Source organism: Syngnathus acus, chromosome 4 (assembly GCF_901709675.1).
Source record: "Syngnathus acus chromosome 4, fSynAcu1.2, whole genome shotgun sequence".
Lineage (NCBI taxonomy): Eukaryota > Metazoa > Chordata > Actinopteri > Syngnathiformes > Syngnathidae > Syngnathus > Syngnathus acus.
In genome coordinates this window covers 989,087-1,006,658 of record NC_051090.1, presented here as the reverse complement: position 1 = coordinate 1,006,658, position 17,572 = coordinate 989,087, and the positions used below count along the sequence as shown (strand labels likewise).

General features: G+C 42.9%; 2 protein-coding genes and 1 long non-coding RNA gene across 3 annotated transcripts in view; 1 reads left to right on the top strand and 2 right to left on the bottom strand.

Moving 5' to 3' along the window:
- Positions 1–2,728: 2,728 nt before the first annotated feature.
- On the top strand, positions 2,729–13,916 carry jak1 (Janus kinase 1). The gene is made up of 25 exons (XM_037249049.1): positions 2,729–3,025; positions 4,171–4,382; positions 5,262–5,385; positions 6,142–6,295; positions 6,373–6,536; positions 6,626–6,894; positions 7,109–7,221; positions 7,430–7,603; positions 7,809–7,966; positions 8,224–8,338; positions 8,473–8,671; positions 9,284–9,393; positions 9,651–9,797; positions 9,909–9,996; positions 10,099–10,226; positions 10,425–10,563; positions 10,658–10,809; positions 10,887–11,037; positions 11,198–11,286; positions 11,386–11,578; positions 11,665–11,789; positions 11,938–12,110; positions 12,184–12,301; positions 12,694–12,804; positions 13,032–13,916. The coding sequence occupies exons 2-25, from the start codon at positions 4,178–4,180 to the stop codon at positions 13,140–13,142; spliced, it is 3,510 nt and encodes a 1,169-aa protein (XP_037104944.1). The 5' UTR covers positions 2,729–3,025; positions 4,171–4,177; the 3' UTR covers positions 13,143–13,916.
- On the bottom strand, positions 11,638–11,949 carry LOC119121481. The gene is made up of 2 exons (XR_005097683.1): positions 11,874–11,949; positions 11,638–11,842 (listed from the first exon to the last, which is right to left on the bottom strand). It is a non-coding gene; the product is annotated as an uncharacterized LOC119121481 (long non-coding RNA).
- Positions 13,820–17,572, bottom strand: part of raver2 (ribonucleoprotein, PTB-binding 2) — a 22,030-nt gene continuing 18,277 nt past the window's right edge. The window contains exon 17 of the mRNA XM_037249056.1: positions 13,820–17,311. Coding sequence (XP_037104951.1) covers positions 17,171–17,311 — 141 coding nt within the window. The 3' untranslated portion in view covers positions 13,820–17,170. The remainder of the gene's footprint in view (positions 17,312–17,572) is intronic.

Genomic DNA, 17,572 nt, shown 5'->3' with positions numbered 1-17,572 from the left:
CGTAATAATAATAATAAAGTATACCAGTGATAGTTGAGCTGGACGAGTCAAATTGACCTCTAACATTTTTTTAAAGCAACAATCATCAAATATTCAGTCAATATTTATTGGAATGTGATGTGGTGAACCTGTTATTTCGTGGTTGCTTATTATGTGCAGTTGTGGTTGCCACGCGGTCAATGTATATGATTTGATCAAGTTTGTATCCGACACTTGACATGTATATATGAAAGCTTGCTTTTTTTTTTGCTGGCATCCCATCCCACTGAGACGTCTTTAATTGTCGCTGCTCTCCTTAACAGGAATGATGTACTTGTAGTACTTGTTGCAAGCCAAGCCGTGTAGCTCCGTCCCTGAGCTGTCAAATATTGCGCACACGTACGTCTTCAGTCAGTAAGCAGACTAATCCATAACAAGTCGGAGGATCAACCTGCTCTCGGCTCATTTGAAACATTTCCCCCCTCAATTTTCCTTTCCGCAATCGGAAGTCTACTTTTACAAACCGCGATCATCTTGTCACATGGCTTTGGAGAATTCAATAACAACAAAAAATGGCGACAATCACGTTGCTTCGTGTGCTGTTGCTGCGTCATTAAAAATATTCATGTAAACACGGGACGCTCAACGGGCGGAAAGCGGGTAAGTGAGCCAAACGATACTATTATGTACCGACGCTTCAATGCTATTCCTATAATTAGAAGCTGATAATAGGATCTTGTAGCATTCTGTTTGTTTTTAACCAGAAAGGGGGGTGTGCGCTTGTGTGTGCGCGCAAGGTTGGGCGTCAACATTTGGCTGCGTATCGTTATTTTGTACTTTTTTCTCATGTAAAACCATTTCTCCTCGGTAAAAAATCTATAGGTGATGTCTTGCATACTGTCGCTGTTTTTGTTGACTTTTCTTTGTTTAAAAGTGCAGCAATCAAGGATACCCTTGTGGTACTATCGACATTCTTATGCTTGTTTTTGCCTGATAGTTTATTCACTGGATGTCGCAGGGCTACAGTCTTTACATATGGAAGATTGGCGGTCACGCCACAACCTTTATATGACGTGAAAATATACAGTTCATGTTGACAACATGGTATTGAGAACCGTTATGACTGTGAAAAGGCGTTTGGCCATACGCGTTTTGGCCATTCACGCGTGGACAGTGTGTGTGTCGGTGTTTTGAGCTGCGGGGTTAATGGAGTTGTTTACATGAAGTGCAGAGGGTTGGACTGAGGCGGAGGAGGCGGCGGAGGCGGGCCGCCGCCGCCGCCACGTACAACAGACGCCACCGGAGGGGGGCGGAGCCTGCGACCAGAATCAACCAGTCCGACGTCACTTGCCCTCTGCAACTGGTATGAATAATGAAATACACTGTATGTCTCTGCCATGCTCTAGGCACGAACAAGAATGAGGAAGAATATTTATGGGTATTGAATTAGGGGAGCCATCTCCCATGTTGGTGGGGAGTAAATACGCAATTTGGGGAAATGCTGTAAATTCCTCCACACAGAATAAAGCATCTTCCTTTGTGACATGCATGCGCAGTCATGTGCATCAACAGATGGTAGGGTGCATCATAATTCAAATACAGTGGTACTACTTTGATTTGGGAGATTCATTGTTCTAAGACCAAACTCGTAAACTGTAACAGTTTACTCTTACATCAAATTAATATTCCCCATTGAAATGATTCATTATATAATGATTCGGCATAATTACTGTATGTTGGAACAAGCTGAAGTCACAAGTGTGCACATGAGCTGTATCTACTTTTTGTGACATTTTATCTGGCGATGTTCTGTGAGATTTTTTAAATTTGCAATATGTATGACCGTTTTTAATTTATTACAACCATAAGTCAGACATCTCCATTTAGCCCAAAAAAGGCCAATATTGTACTGTGCGCCAAAAGAAACCCCCTTTTTGCACCACATCATCCTACAGATGATGGTTAGGAGATGCCCGCCTGGAGACTTCTAGATTTGACAGGCTGCCCTGGTTCAGTTATCACAGTGCTGATGCTGTCCCCATCCAAGGTACAGTACTGTGATAACTGAAGGATGGCTGCCAACTTGGCACTTGTACTGCGGACCAAATGGCACTTTTTTGCCACAGCATGTGTGAGAATATATGTATGTATGTAAACAAAAACTGTTAAACACGTTCAGTTCACTGTGATTAAGTCAGTAGTAGTATAGTATAATGTGTGACCTTGCAATATGATCATTTTTCGCCCCATTGTGTTTATATAATAAATGTCACACCTTGTATTTAAATGTGTATGTGCATCTTATGGACTCAACTTTTTGTAATATGAACCATACCTTCACAGGACTTGACTTGTAGGAAGTGACAAAATAATAATAATAAATGATATTTATAGTGCACATTACATTAAAAAAAAAAAATCAAATACTCTGCTACAGTTATTGATATCTCTATATCTGTGGTTGACAACACAGCATAAAAAGACAAAAATACAAAAGGGGACTTATAAACACAGAAAGATTCCATACACAAAGGAACAAAAACAAGGAATGACCATCAAAACGATAGATATTCAGCAATGTCTGTATTTATTTTCCTCGTACGTATAAGTGGGGCCAATCTTTTTTCGATTGTCCGGGGCAGGGCGTCGAAGGCCGGGTTGCTGATATCATTCTGAGTGAGTGAGTGAGTGAGTGAGTGACGGGCTGAAGAGCCAATCGACGTTCGTGCTCACATGGCCGCTGCCTGCGTGGTTTTCGGGAAAAGGGAGGTTGTTTGTCAGGAAGCTGTAGCGAGATTCTACCGTCTCGAGCTCTTCGAAATTGACTAAATAACCTCCGAAAGAAATCAAGTGCCGTGGGCCCTGGAAGCTTTTGCTGATGTTATGTCGTCTAGTTCCCGATGAGTGAATCTCAAAAGCTTTAGACGCAGTTAAGTAGCTTTTTTTTTTTTTTTTTTTTTTTTTTTTTTTTTTAAAGTTGGTCGGAGCGTCAAATGTTTTAAACGAAACGGAAGTATCCTGCCAGCTGTCTGGCTAAAGCTTGTTGGTAAGTGACAGCATTACGTAGCGTTTAATTCGAAAAAGATGTCATTGTCCGTCATGTCACGTTCGCGGAGATTGCTGCCATTTCCGCTTCACTTACTCTTACGAAGCTACTTAGCGAATAGGCTTAGCTAACATTTCATGTTCTTGTGTCTGCTTTCACGATACCCGAACAGGAAGGAAGATGAGGCCTGGCCTGTTGGTGTTGAGGGCTATTACAATGTTATTACGCGATCATCCATATACGTAATAACAGCATCTTAACGTTCAAATCAAACCCATTCGGTGACCTGATTATTAAACCAGTAGTTAACCGCGGTATTAACATATAGCATATTGTACTCTAAAAATGGGCACCCATTTCAGTAAACGCTCAGTTGTGAAGAGCTAAAAAACAACAACAACAACAATCATCTATGATATGGTAACTGGGATCGTGTATCTCTGTGCGCATTGGCTGGACACTGAAGCATAGATGAGGTGACAGGATCAATACTGTTCAGTGCAGTATTCTATTTCTAACAAATGTTCTACTTCAGAGTGCACAGTAATTGTCCAATTCTTTTTCCGGTTCAAGAGGGCTCTCTTCCATAAAAAAAAAAAAAAAGTGCTGAACAAGAAACCAATATTAAGAGCAAGAACTCATTTTGTACACCCCTACCCAAAATGTAAATCACTCAAAATTTTGACAGTATGTTTGTCCTGCATAAAATTCCAAATTATTCAGCCTACTAGTGTTGTCATATAGGGCATGTTACATTTTCAAAACTACAGTCGACCTCTGCAAAACAAATGTTGGATTTATCCATTGTTTTACAAAGTAGAAAAAGTGCATACGTTATTTTGACTCAACACAATTTCATGAAGAACTACAGAAATAAGATCACATTTACTGTTGGGAAAGAGAAATTCCAAACATTTGCACAGTTTTGGGAAAAAAAACGATATGTGAATCATCCACCTATCGATCCTTGACCCAGTCATCTTTCCACTTAATTTCCATGAAAGCTTACCATTACAGAAGATGACTTCTTACACTTGTTGAGAAAGTATTTGATGATTTTAGGTTCTGTGGATGAAGCCATTGACATACTATATATTGTGTTTTTCCTTTGGTCATTGAATGAATGTTATCATGTCCTAATTCAGAGTCTGAATGCCACTTCATGGGATGATGGAGTTGAGCAGGCTACTGTGTGTAAAAATGAGGACGACCAGCAGCAGCAGGGCTCAACTCACCTCTTCTTCATCCTCTTGGGGCTTGGAAGTCCATTTCTACTTACCAGATGTGCATCAGCTTGAGTTCTTCAGAGGTTGCTACACTTGCGAGGATCTCTGCGTGGAGGCTGCGAAGAAATGCTGTAAGTGACTCGCCGGCAAAAACAATGACACGTTTCAGCCCTACATTTTAGCATTTATTAACTAGACTCAATGTGCCTGATATTGTCATCTGCTTATTGCTTCTTCTTTAATAAAATGTCAACTAACCTCGAAATGTGAGGAGACTTCACAATGACGGATAGCAAACGGACCCCTTTCGGCCGCCCAACAACATGCCTGACGTAAATTAACGTAACCAAGGACCCCTTGGGCTGCCTAACATGCCTTTCTAAAAAAAAAAAACCCAAGATGAAGCAGCTAAGGTGTTTGCGTCACGCCATCAAACTCAAACGAGTCATGCGAGTCGAAGCGACATTTCACATTCGGTCCCAACGTAGCATGACAACCTCCAGAAGACATGAGTCTAATGTTGACAGATGACTTGCACTAATAGAAAGAAGCAAACCACTCATTAATTTGGAAGATGAAGAGAACAGGTTGGAATTTGTCTGAGAAAAAGTACAAAAACACATCAAAAATCATCTTGAAGAAAGGTAATAGACAAATCAGAGCACTTGTGTATATCAAGTCAAAATATATCGACCATACTCTCATGGTATTGTCACCGCGCACTACAGTGGCATCATGTGATCGGCTGATAGTCATGTGAATCGTTAACATAAACATTGTTAAAAGAACAAATCCATTTTCCACTGAAACACTCTAGGCACCACAATAGCCTTCATTTAGTTGGCCACTAATCACAGGAAGTGTCTCTTTAGAAGCTGTATAAAGTCTTTCACAAGTGGTGGGACCTCATGTTAGCTCTCTGGTGGGGGGGGGGGGGGGGGGGGGGGGGTGATGGACAAAACAAAAGGCATGATTTTGATTGTTTTCCTTGTTTCTTTCCCTTTCATCAGCAATTTCTCCACTGTGCCACAATCTCTTTGCCCTGTACAATGATGTGACAGGCACGTGGTGCCCGCCTAACTATGAATTCAAGATCACAGATGAGACCAACATTAGGTTACACTATCGCATGAGGTAAGATTGCATTGCATTTGAGATAAACATTTGCTTTATAGGATGTATGGTAATCCGCCTGACCTGGAATGATGTCAGGAATGAGTTGAGCCAGGGCGACCAAATGCACCTTGAACCAGGATTCATTGAAGGGAAAGGGAGTTGGAAGGGAGGCAGGTGGGTGGGTGGTTGGTTGGTTGGTTGGTTGGTTGGCTGGCTGGCTGGCTGGCTGGCTGGCTGGCTGGCTGGCTGGCTGGCTGGCTGGCTGGCTGGCTGGGGAACCCAAGAGACAGACGGGAGAGAGACTCACGGCCAGCAAACAGACAGACCGACAGAAGTCCACTTGGACAAGGATACAATTCTGACCGTCAGCCTCCAGACAGACCGGGGGAAAACCAGACCACAGGAACACTGGACAGGGACGGACCACAACAGTAGACACCGACAAGGAGGAAGGAACGGGCGGGCAGGGTTGAAATACACAAGGTAACAAGAGGGAGCAGGTGACAGACATGACGATAACGAAGGGGTGTGGCTGAGGGAGGGAAGCTGACGGCCGAGCGTGCTCGGTCGGGCACGCCACGTGACAAATGACTGTTTTGTTGCAAATCATACAGATCAACCTTTTCCCACTTGATATGAACCTTGCCAACATTGATGATATATAAGTGGATATGAATATCAAGAGAAACAAGCTCATTCAGGCTGATTTTAAACGAGTTATCCAATCAATATTTCTCACTAAACTCTTTTGCCCTTATTTACTGTCGCACTCAGGTTCTTTTTCCGTAATTGGCACGGCGCCAATGAAGGTGAATCTCCAGTCTGGAGACACTGCATCAGTAGACTTAGAGGAGGCCTGGGCCAGCAGAGAACCCCTGAAGGAGCGCCACTCCTGGATTCCGCCTCTCTTGATTACCTTTTTTACCAGGTACAGATTTCATGTGCATGCATGCATTGTGTGGGCTCTATTTGGACATTTTTATATATTTCATGTTTGTTTTCCAGGGCCAGCATGATTTTCACTCAGGTATGGTGCTCCTTCGGACATGCCTGTCCGAGGTCGAGGAACATGAGATGGAAAATGAGTGTCTGGGAATGGCTGTGCTCGCTATTACCCACCATGCCATGAGCATGGAAATGCCCCTGTCTACTGCTTCTCAAGCATTCAAGTAAGACGCCCACGTCCATCTTCGTGATAGTCGTAGCCGTGCGAGATGTTGCTCATGTTTTTTTCCTCTCTTTGTCTTCATTCCTCCAGCTACAGACGTTTCATTCCAGAGGCGTTAGATGCAAGCATAAAACAGCGTAACATTTTGACCCGCATCCGCATCAACAATGTCTTCAAGAAATTCCTCAGTGAATTCAACCACCGAACAGTCAAGGGCAGCGACATCAGTCTGTACGACCTGAAGACTAAGTATCTGGCTACTCTGGAGGGGCTGACCAATGGCTTTGGCAGTGAGCTAATGGAGCCCATCTCGCTGAGTGTCACGCAAGAAGGAGACGTCGAGAATGGAGGAAGTTTTGGTCAGAATTGGACATTTTCTCCATTTGTACTTATTGGCGGGACATGCTCAAATCATATCATATTTATTTTCTTTATTAGGTGATGTTGTTAGCACCTGAGATTGAATATGACATCTTTTCGGGTTTTAGTGCTATTTCGATCACACTTTTCTGGCACGTATAGGTTTTGAGTATTTTGAACTTCTAAGCTATATTTGTATGTGTGTGTTTACAGTGTACTACAACCAGATCCAAGAAAAGAGGCCAAATCAGAGCATGGATACTTGGCATGATGTACAAGTATGTATGTCTGGTACAACAGGCATTTCCTGGAGGAAGAAGCCCCCAGTAAGTCGGACTGTTATCATTGGAAGAACAATATTCTGTCTTTCAATAGCATGCATTTGCCGTGTTTTAAATGTGTCATTTGAAATTGCTTTTTGGCCTGAACAGGAATTTGGTACAAAGGTAAACTGTAAAACAGCCTTGTCACCTGAACACATTTGCAGAGTCTACTTACAGTAAATAACACCAGCGATGTGTGTCTTCAAAATAGATGCTGGGAATCAAGAAAGAGAAAGGCAGGTCAAAGAAGAACAAGCTCAATGGACATCTGAGAAAAAAAGAAGCTGATGAAGGCTGGGAACGATTCTGTGACTTCCATGAGATCATGCACGCTGCTATCAAAGAGGCCACAGTCACAATTCACAGACAGGATCACAAGAAAATGGTGGGTGAGACAAACAGCAAGAGAGCATTACCATTGAGTTGGGGGTTCTGGAAAATCCGCTTCATTGGATTGAACAAAAAAATCTGAATGGATACCCGGCTTTAATACATGCAGTATATATGGTATTGATTTGATTTGTGATATTTGAAGAACCTGGCCTGCGGTTGGGAATAAGCTAACATTTGACCACCCTTTGTTTCGTCAGGAGTTGCAAATGGCATCTGGGTCTGAGGCTCTGTCTTTTGCAGCCCTCGTGGATGGGTACTTCAGGCTAACAGTGGATGCCCACCACTATCTGTGCAAAGAGGTGGCTCCCTCTTCAGTGGTGCACAACATCAACAATGGCTGCCATGGCCCCATTTGGTTTGTTTTTCCACTTTGCATTGGTGTCGTTTTCTTTGCACGCCGTTCGTTTGACCTAGTTTCTCAGCACATTGTACAGTTTGTAATTTTGAGCTGGGCATACACGATTGAGTTGTTGTTGTTGTTGTCTTTTCTGATCGACTGAGTGCTAACAATTGAGTTGAGATCTTATTGTAAAGAACTATGACAGCACAGAACTTCTTACCTCCCTCCCCCTGTCTTAATTGATTCGCACTATTGTTTGTTCCCCACACCAGTACGGAGTATGCCATCCAAAAGCTGCGTCAGGAGGGTAATGAGGAGGGCATGTACATTCTACGCTGGAGCTGCACTGACTACCAGTACATTATCATCACAGTGGTGTGCAATGAGGTAGAACATCACTGAATAAATCCTGATTTGGTGCAAGCTTGATTCAATTAAGCAAGCATTTTTTTGAAATACAATGAAAGCTGCCAGTGCTCGTTTTCTATAGACTCCTATTAAACGGACTTTCCTCCATTTAGATTGACCTCCAGGAATCCCGTCCTGTGAAACAGTACAAAAACTTCCAAATCGAAGTCACTCCAAATGAGTTCCGCCTTTACGGCACAGAAACGGCAAGGCCAACTCTGAGGGAGCTATTAGAGCACCTGGAGGGCCAGAGTCTTCGCTCTGACAATCTCCAGTTCCATCTGCTCCGTTGCTGCCCTCCTCAACCTCGAGGTAAGACCTTTAAACACAACGAGCAGCTTATTTGATTTTGTGACATAACATCGAATCAAACAACACTCGATCCCACTGACCCAAGCGTCTTTGGGTTTTTGAAAAGCGCTATACAAATTGAATGAATTATTATTATTACTGCAAACTGGCTCTGGCAAAAGTTCATCATTGTCTCATTAGTCCATCAAACATTTTCTGGATTTTTTTCTTGTAGTTTGCTGGCACTTTTCCATGCCAAATTTCAATCGAAGAGTTCATAATGCAAACAATAGACGCACTTGTAGTGTGCATGCATGTCTCAGATGTGTGCATATCCTCAAACACACACGTACACACCCGTCTGTCTGTGTGTCTGTGTCAGAGAGGAAGAGAGTTGTAAATGTGGCTTTCCGGAGACGCACTTTGGCTTGTACTTCTGTATGGGTTGCAGAACGTGTCGCAGGTTTTTCTGTGTAGTGTTATAAGATTATATACAGGAAGTGTGTTTGTTTTCTTTCGTTTCGTTGTGTATTACTCAGATCGCGTGTTGCGTCGATAACCCCATCGGCCATTATACATATACATTGTATTTTAGGCGAGTGAACTTCAGTTGCCCCACTGCTTATGTTGCAGAGATTTCCAACTTGCTGGTGGTCACGAATGATAGAGCACCAGTATCTCAGACGCCAATGCAGGAATGCCAAGTCATTATCCATCGCATTCCTAAGGAAGAAATTGAACAGGTACACATACTTCCACTTTGTCAAGTTCAGAATTGTTCAAGGAAAAGAAAGAATGATATAATAATCATACGTAGCAATTATATGCATCCGTTATGTCAAAGTATCAAAGTCAAAGTCTTGGATACTGTTATAGCAGTTGTTTTCTTTTCGTAGCTAGAGCTAGTATCAGTCGCAAAGGCTGTGCTCTGTGTACACTATATATAGTATGTATATGTTTCCGCTCAATGCTGTGGTTTCCCTTCCCCGCTGTGCACTAGGAGGAGCATCTTGGTCGCGGCACAAGAACTAACATATTCTCCGGCACGCTGAGGGTAAAAAACGATGAGGATGCAGGTTACGGATCCTTACAAGAGTATAAGGTGGTGCTCAAAGTGCTGGGCTCAGGACACCGAGATATTTCCCTGGTAAGATTCACGCTCACAAGAACGATGCATTTTCTTACGAGGGCCATGTGTAGCCATAAAATGTACCATGTACACGTTCCAATTCAGTCATATTTGTCTTATTGTTTGCAGGCCTTCTTTGAAACCGCAAGTATGATGCGGCAAGTCTCCCATAAGCACATTGTGCTCCTGTATGGAGTGTGTGTCCGCCACCTGGAGAGTAAGTGCATTGGATGAGCTGCAAGAATAAATGTGTGTGTGTGTGTGTGTGTGTGTGTGTTGTGTAAGAGCACTCATTAGCAAACCTGTTTTTCTGTGTCAGATATCATCGTGGAAGAATTTGTGAAACTCGGGCCACTGGATTTGTTCATGAGGAGACAACAGAACCCGCTTAGCACTGCTTGGAAGTTCCAGGTGGCCAAGCAGTTGGCCTCAGCTCTCAGCTATTTGGTAAGAAACACACACACACACACACACACACACACACACACACACACACACACACACACACACACACACACACACACACACACACACACACACACACACACACATCTTTTTTTCCATTAAGGGGGAGAACAAATATTTTCCTTGGCTCACCTTTTAAACAAGAACAGCTTCACACAGAGTTTTCATTTGAACATACAGGAGGACAAAAGGTTGGTCCATGGTTTTGTGTGCGCGAAGAACATTTTGCTAGCTCGAGGGGGTCTGGATGATGATGAAGGAGGGCCCTTTATCAAGCTCAGTGACTCAGGAATACCAATCACTGTCCTCACAAGAGAGGGTATGTCTGCTTTCCAAATAATCCAACCGAAATGCTTGTGTAATCACGATTTGGAAATGGCGAAGGCAAACGTAAGCACTATGCTTTTCTGCAGAGTGCGTACATCGCATACCCTGGATCGCACCCGAGTGCGTGAAGAGTGTGTCTTCCCTGAGTGTTGCAGCTGACAAGTGGGGCTTTGGTACCACCCTGTGGGAGATTTGCTATGATGGAGAAGAGCCACTTAAAGAAAAGAAGCTCACAGAGGTCGTACACAATCCAATGGCTTTCTTTTGTCTACATTTCAAACTGATCAGGCCTGTATTCTTTTTTGCTTTGAGCAGAAGGAGAGGTTTTATGAAACCAAGTGCCAGCTCGCGACCCCTGACTACAGAGAGTTAGCTGAACTGATGATCCACTGCATGAACTATGACCCAAAGAAGAGACCTTTCTTCAGGGCCATAGTCCGAGACATTGACAAACTGGAAGAAAAAAGTAAGACCGCACTCTCTAAGGGTATCCTCTGCAGCCCATGACTCTTTCTTTCTTTCTTTTTTGAAGACAAACATTTCTGCTGACACGTCACTCAGCAGGCAGTCAAGGTTACTGTTAGGTTAGCTTGAGGAATTTCAAGCATCTTCTTTTTCTCCCGTAGATCCATCGATCAAACCACAGCCTTCGACCGAAGTGGACCCAACTGTGTTTGAAAAGAGATTTCTGAAGCTTCACAGAGATCTGGGACAGGTCGGCGGCACTCATTGCTGTTTTATGATTTGGCAACATCATTTTAGGCCGAGTCAGGTGAATAACCATTCATTGGTACGTCACTCGATTTTTCTGTAGGGTCATTTTGGAAAAGTGGAGCTGTGTCGTTATGATCCCCGAGGAGATGGAACTGGCGAATTAGTGGCGGTGAAGTCGCTTAAGCCTGAGAACGGACAACAGAAGGGCAACAATCTCTCCAGCGAAATTAATATACTGAAGGCTCTCTACCATGAAAACATTGTCAAGTACAAAGGCATCTGCCTGGAAGAGGGTCAGTGAACATCTCAATTGCCTCTTGACATTGGAAGCCATTTTGTGCCCGCCCCCCTCCCGCCATCTTCATTTGTGTGCAAGCAGGTGGTCGGGCCACCAAGTTGATCATGGAATTCCTTCCTCTGGGAAGTTTGAAAGATTACCTGCCTAACCCCAAAAGCAAGATCACTCTCAGCACTCTGCTCAGCTACGCCACTCAAATATGCCGGGTAGGCACTACCGGCTCTCGTCCCCCTCCATCTTCTCGCTCATTCATAAAGAACTCATCTAAAAAGAACTCGTTCATAAAGAACTCATCTAAACCACTGCATGGGTTGAATTCGTATACAGCAGACTAATACAATCTTCCATTTTTAGGGAATGGACTATCTGGGATCTCAAAATTACATCCACCGTGACCTGGCCGCCCGAAACGTACTGGTGGAGAACGAGCGGACGGTGAAGATCGGCGACTTTGGCCTGACCAAAAGCATTAAGGACAACGAAGTCTATTACACAGTCAAGGATGACATTGACAGCCCTATTTACTGGTAAATAAGATGTGGCTTCATTCACTTCATTTCATTTGATCCTCAGTTTGCTCAGTTTGCAATCTCTCCTCAGGTACGCTCCAGAGTGCCTGACTCACTGCAAGTTCTACCTTGCCTCGGATGTTTGGTCTTTTGGGGTGACCATGTATGAGCTCATCACCTACTGTGACCCCACCAAGGTCCCCATGCAGGTGCTCATAATCACTTACGTACTGCCGCCTCCCCTTGTGATACGTACGGTTGGTCGGAAGCTTTGCGGAAGGAATGGACATCGAGTCCATGTGTTCTAGGGACAGTCTATCTGTCACCTCACAACACCTTTTTTCATTTCATACAAGTATTAAAGCTCTGTAATGATAAATTATGAGATTACAACACTTAAAAAAACAGCTGATATAAACTTGAAAAACACGCTTGTGTTCTCTGAATTGCACAAAGATGCCACAGGATGGCGCCAAGCATCTGTTCCTAGCCCCTGATTATGCAGCACATTGTATTTGAGTCAAGAAAACAGCCTTGTCTTTTTGTAGCAGTTGATATTTTCTGATCAACTCGAATTGAGTACTTTCTTTTCCTTCTGCAGCTCTTCTCCAAGATGATCGGTTCATACCATGGTCAGATGATCATTGTTCGTTTGGTCCAAGTGCTGGAGGAGGGCAAGAGGTTACCACGACCTGATGGTTGCCCTGAACCTGTAAGACACTTGGAGTTTTGCCTCCCAATATTTTATATAGATTGTTGAAAACGCGTTACCTCTTTATCAGAATCATTTGTCATGATCATGGGCACCCTCTTCTGACAGAAACGATGGTTGCAATAATTCGCCTCCTGACTACTCCAACATATTTGCAATTGAACAATTTAGAAGTCATTTGTCAGCTTGCTTCTGTTGATTGTCCCATTTTGTGATTGTCGTGGCAGGTTTATGAGCTGATGCGCAAGTGCTGGGAGCACGCCCCCGAGAAGAGGATCACCTTCAAGCAGCTCATCGACGAGCTGAGCGCCATGCAGCAGCTGGGCTCTCCCGAATGAAACTTCAGCCCGCATCAGCACTTTGGTTGTACTCTGGACGCCACGCCACGCCACACAGCTTGCTACTAATCAGTATGATCGAACCGCTGTAACATACCGTGTGCTCTACTCCCTCCCGTATGTGCCAATTGGCGGCGGCTAAACAATCTCATCGCAAGACCCAAAGCATCAGAGCGCTCGCGACACCCTTGGTGGTTGGATGAATGCTTTTATTTTAGTTAAATCCTGAGTGTCACCTCTTTCTCGGAGGGAGTGCCCTGAGCCATGGATCATGCGTGACACATTGGCTGGTGGAGCATTTCCAGTTCCGACCAGCCCTCATTTGCGTACGACAAAGGAAAAAAAAAAAACTCACCACTGATTTGTCCTTTCAAAAACGATGCACCAGAGCTAAGAATGTCGTCTTCAGCTGATTGATATCTCATTGATCCTGCAGGCAGATTGGTCGCACTTCAGTATATTCTCCTTTGCTAGCGTCACATTTGACAAAGTTATTTTTCCAGAAAATATATTTAAAAAAGAAAAAAAAGTATAGATGTTGCAAGACTGATAGTCGCACCTTACTATTTAGTTATTTTACAGGGCATTCTCAGTTCAAATGTATTTTAAACAATTGTTTTACATTTATGTCTATTTTCATTTTATCTGTACCATTTCACTCTATGTGGAGGCTTTCAGCAAAGCTTTTACCATTTTAATGTGACAAAGAAAAAGGAAACATTCGAGTCCACATTTTAATTAGGGAATGTAAAAGACAATTCCTCTTGAAAGAAACAGTTTCACTCATGGTGGTTATAACTTCCATAGTTAGACAATGGAAAAATAAATAAAATCACTGTCTTGTCTTTCCAAATGCAATGTAATAACTATATCTTGAAGATATACACTGTGTGTGTGTATATATATATAGTATGTCCTGTATGTAACCCTCGCAAATTTTCCTGAAAATATTCCATTCACAGTAAAACAGAGATATAAAATGTAGCAAAATCTCTATCAGATCCCAAATAAATAAAAGCCTTATGTTTACAAAGCGTGAATCACAGACATTCTATCCTTCATCTAAAGTATTGTAAATATCACACAGGTAACTTTGTAGGGCAGGAGGCAGACTGGTACCTTTGCCACACACCGACCAAAACAATACAGTACAATTGCAGACATAAAAAAATGAATAGAAAAGCAATAGCACTTAATACTAATTTGAATTTGTTTAAAATTGTATGGCGGGCCTAATCAAAAGCTGTCGCTGTCCGCTCGCTTCCCACCTGTGCCAATTGACAACATACAAGAGTCGAGTCAAAACATTGAGAGAGAGAGAAAAGGCTGAGCAATAACTTACAGATGACTGGCGAGCAGCGTCGAGGCAGCACATTCCGGCCTCCTGACTCAGCAGTTGACAGGCTCAATCAGTCGTCCACCCACATGCATGACACAAATGCATGGCCAATACAGTACTTAAACATGGAAGTGAATGATGTCGTGCTTGCAAGTATATTCATGGGCCACAGTACACTAAGCATGATAGAATAAGAATAATAGAATGGTGTCATGGAAGAGCATATTCTTTTAGCCCAGTGACCCTAAAAAAAGGTTAATCTCATCTGCTATTGCTTTTCAGTGGTGCTAAGGCGCCGCGAGTACGGCACTACAATTCTACGCAACGGTAGAGCACGGGTTTAAAAAAAAAAAAAAAAATTTGCAAGAGTATATTGAAGGGTAACACTGAAAAGAACAAATAGAAATAATTGCATGAAACAAAGAAAACTAAATGTATATTACATTTTTTGTTTTTTTACAAGAATAGTCATTAAATTCAGTAAATATGGTCAGAATCGCTGCTATAAAGTTACAATTTTGCAAGAATAAATGCAAGACAAAATTAATATTGCTATAAACATAGAATTGTGTGAACACAAGATCCCACTTGGCAATATTAAAATCACTTCTTAAATGACTAGTCCTTTATAAGATTATAATAATGTTGACTAACGCAATAAATAGGACTACATTCAACATTTTGCAGCAGATCGTTATTGCCATAGCAAGCAGCAATAGTAAAGCAGCAAGCCCTCATCAACTCAAGTTGAACATGAAGAGAAACATTTGCCAGACAGAAAGAAATCAGATTCACGCTCTTATGAGCTTCTATAAAAGAAGGTTATTGAAAGGTGAGCAACAAAACCCCACCGTGCCTCTCTTATTGCAGCAACATTGTATTTACCGCTAGCAAACATGACACAGAGAGCGACAACTACGTACTACTTGACTACATTTGATCCTTTTTCAAATGCAATGCTTTCTACCTCTTTGATCATTATTACGCACACAATGGTTGAAAGCAAACGTGCTGGATTACATATTCATTGACATTTGGATTAAATATTCCACAAATCCAATGGGAAACGCAAACGCTATACTGTAGCAGTCAATACACATATCTGGAACAGGCCTCACAAGTGACACACAAAGTGGAGTGTAGCCCCTGCTTGAAAAAGAATAGTCGCACGGACTTGAAATCATTTGAACTTTGTCAACTTTGACCTTGTTTAACATGGCTTGACTTTCATGGAAAAATGAGTCAAGGCCTCCCCAACCTAGCTTTAAAATACCAGTCCAGTAGAAAACAAAAAACAGACCAGGATAAAGCAATAGTTTTTTTTTTTTTTTGGTTTTGTACAATTCCATGAAAAAAAGCAGAAATACTTTTTTTTGCAGGGAGTACAAAAGCATGTTACAAATATACAGCTTAGTGGATTGGAAAACAATATATTTACATGTTTTTGTAGTTTGTACATTGTGCTCGAGTCACAACAGAGCGGGTAAACATACTGAATGTGGATCTTAAATACACTCGACGTACGGGTCACACTCCACGGTGAGAAACTCTTACATGTCAAAGGGGCTTTTTTTTTTTTTTTTTTTTTGGTCCATGCCCTATCTCCTGATGTTCTCCCAGTGTTGAGAGAAGAAAATGGCTGACACTTCCTATGGATACAGCTTAGGCACACGCATGAACAGTACACACACGCATAGAGGCACATCAAACAGCTGTTCACATATTGAAGAGCAACACAGCAGTAGAAGATGTCAAAGCGCTAACAGCCCTGGTCAGATTTGAAAAAAGAAATGGAAACCAACCGTTTCAAATCAGATACGTGTCACGGATCGGAATTGAGCAGGGCGACCAAATGCAGCTTGGACCAGTGAGGGAAAAGCTAGTTGGAAGGGAGGATGAAGCCGGGAACAAGACCAACAGGACCGGCAAACTAACAGAACTTCCGAACAAAACGACCGACCGACCGACAGACAGACAGGGTTGGCTAACAGAAACCAAACTGACCGACAAAGACGTGAGACATCAAGACATCAACGATCCGAACGCGAGCGCCACGCAGACACGACTTAAATACAAGACAGGTAACGAGAGGCAGGCGACTGTAATTAGTACATTGATTGGGAGTTGACACAGGAAGGGAGGGGCGAGCACACAGACGCGGGCGGACAGAAACCATGACAACCTACACAGAAGAAAACGAGTCGTGACAATATAGGTCAGCTATGGAGCCGTTTGTTAGCACTTCCACACATACATGAACACACGGTTGCAGTTGGGCGTCCACAAATTCCCCTTTTGGCAGATGTTTAGGGGAAGTTACATTCCATCCATTGCTGAAAAATTCACCTTTTTGGATTGCCCAGGTCAAAGCGGTAAGACATATTTGATTACAAATCTTGATGTTGAAGTTGTATTTAGACAAAAGTAGTGCTTTGCCACCATGTTGTAGCATTTGTAGGCAATTATTGGGGTTTCCAGGTTACCGATGGTGCGTGATAAAGTGGCTTGCGCGGCGGCATATGTCATCACGCGGCACAAGAAGGCACACTTAGTTCCCCAACTTACCTTTTGGAGTTGATTGTTTGACACGAATAGATTTGAAGTTGTGTCGACGTGAATAGGACCACAGTGTTTGTGATGGGCAACGAAAGTGAGGACCCAGATTGAAAGATGGGCTGCTCACTCTAGTCTAGAGCCTCTTCCTCTTGAAATAATCAGCATACTGCCCCCCAAGGCCTTGAGAGTGCTGCCCGATGTAGCCGCCATCCGATGATGTCACTTCCTGCACCGCCAACTGGGGGTACTCCCTCTTGTGGCCCCGCGTCTGATTCTGAAAAAGAAGTGTGCAAAAAAGGTTGGGGACTGACTGACTGCTGCCCTGCAGGATGGCTGGATGGATGATCAAACTGAATGGTGACGTCTCTTAAAGAGAGGAAGCTTCCGTTCTGAACAGTAGCACCAAAATAGCTTGGCAAAGTTCAGCACAAATGAACGAGACAACAATGCAAACACGCTGTGTTTGTGTGTGTTTTAGGATAAGAGCGGGTTAACGGGCTTGAGCTCAATGAGCGCTAGCGAGGAGGCCACAAAA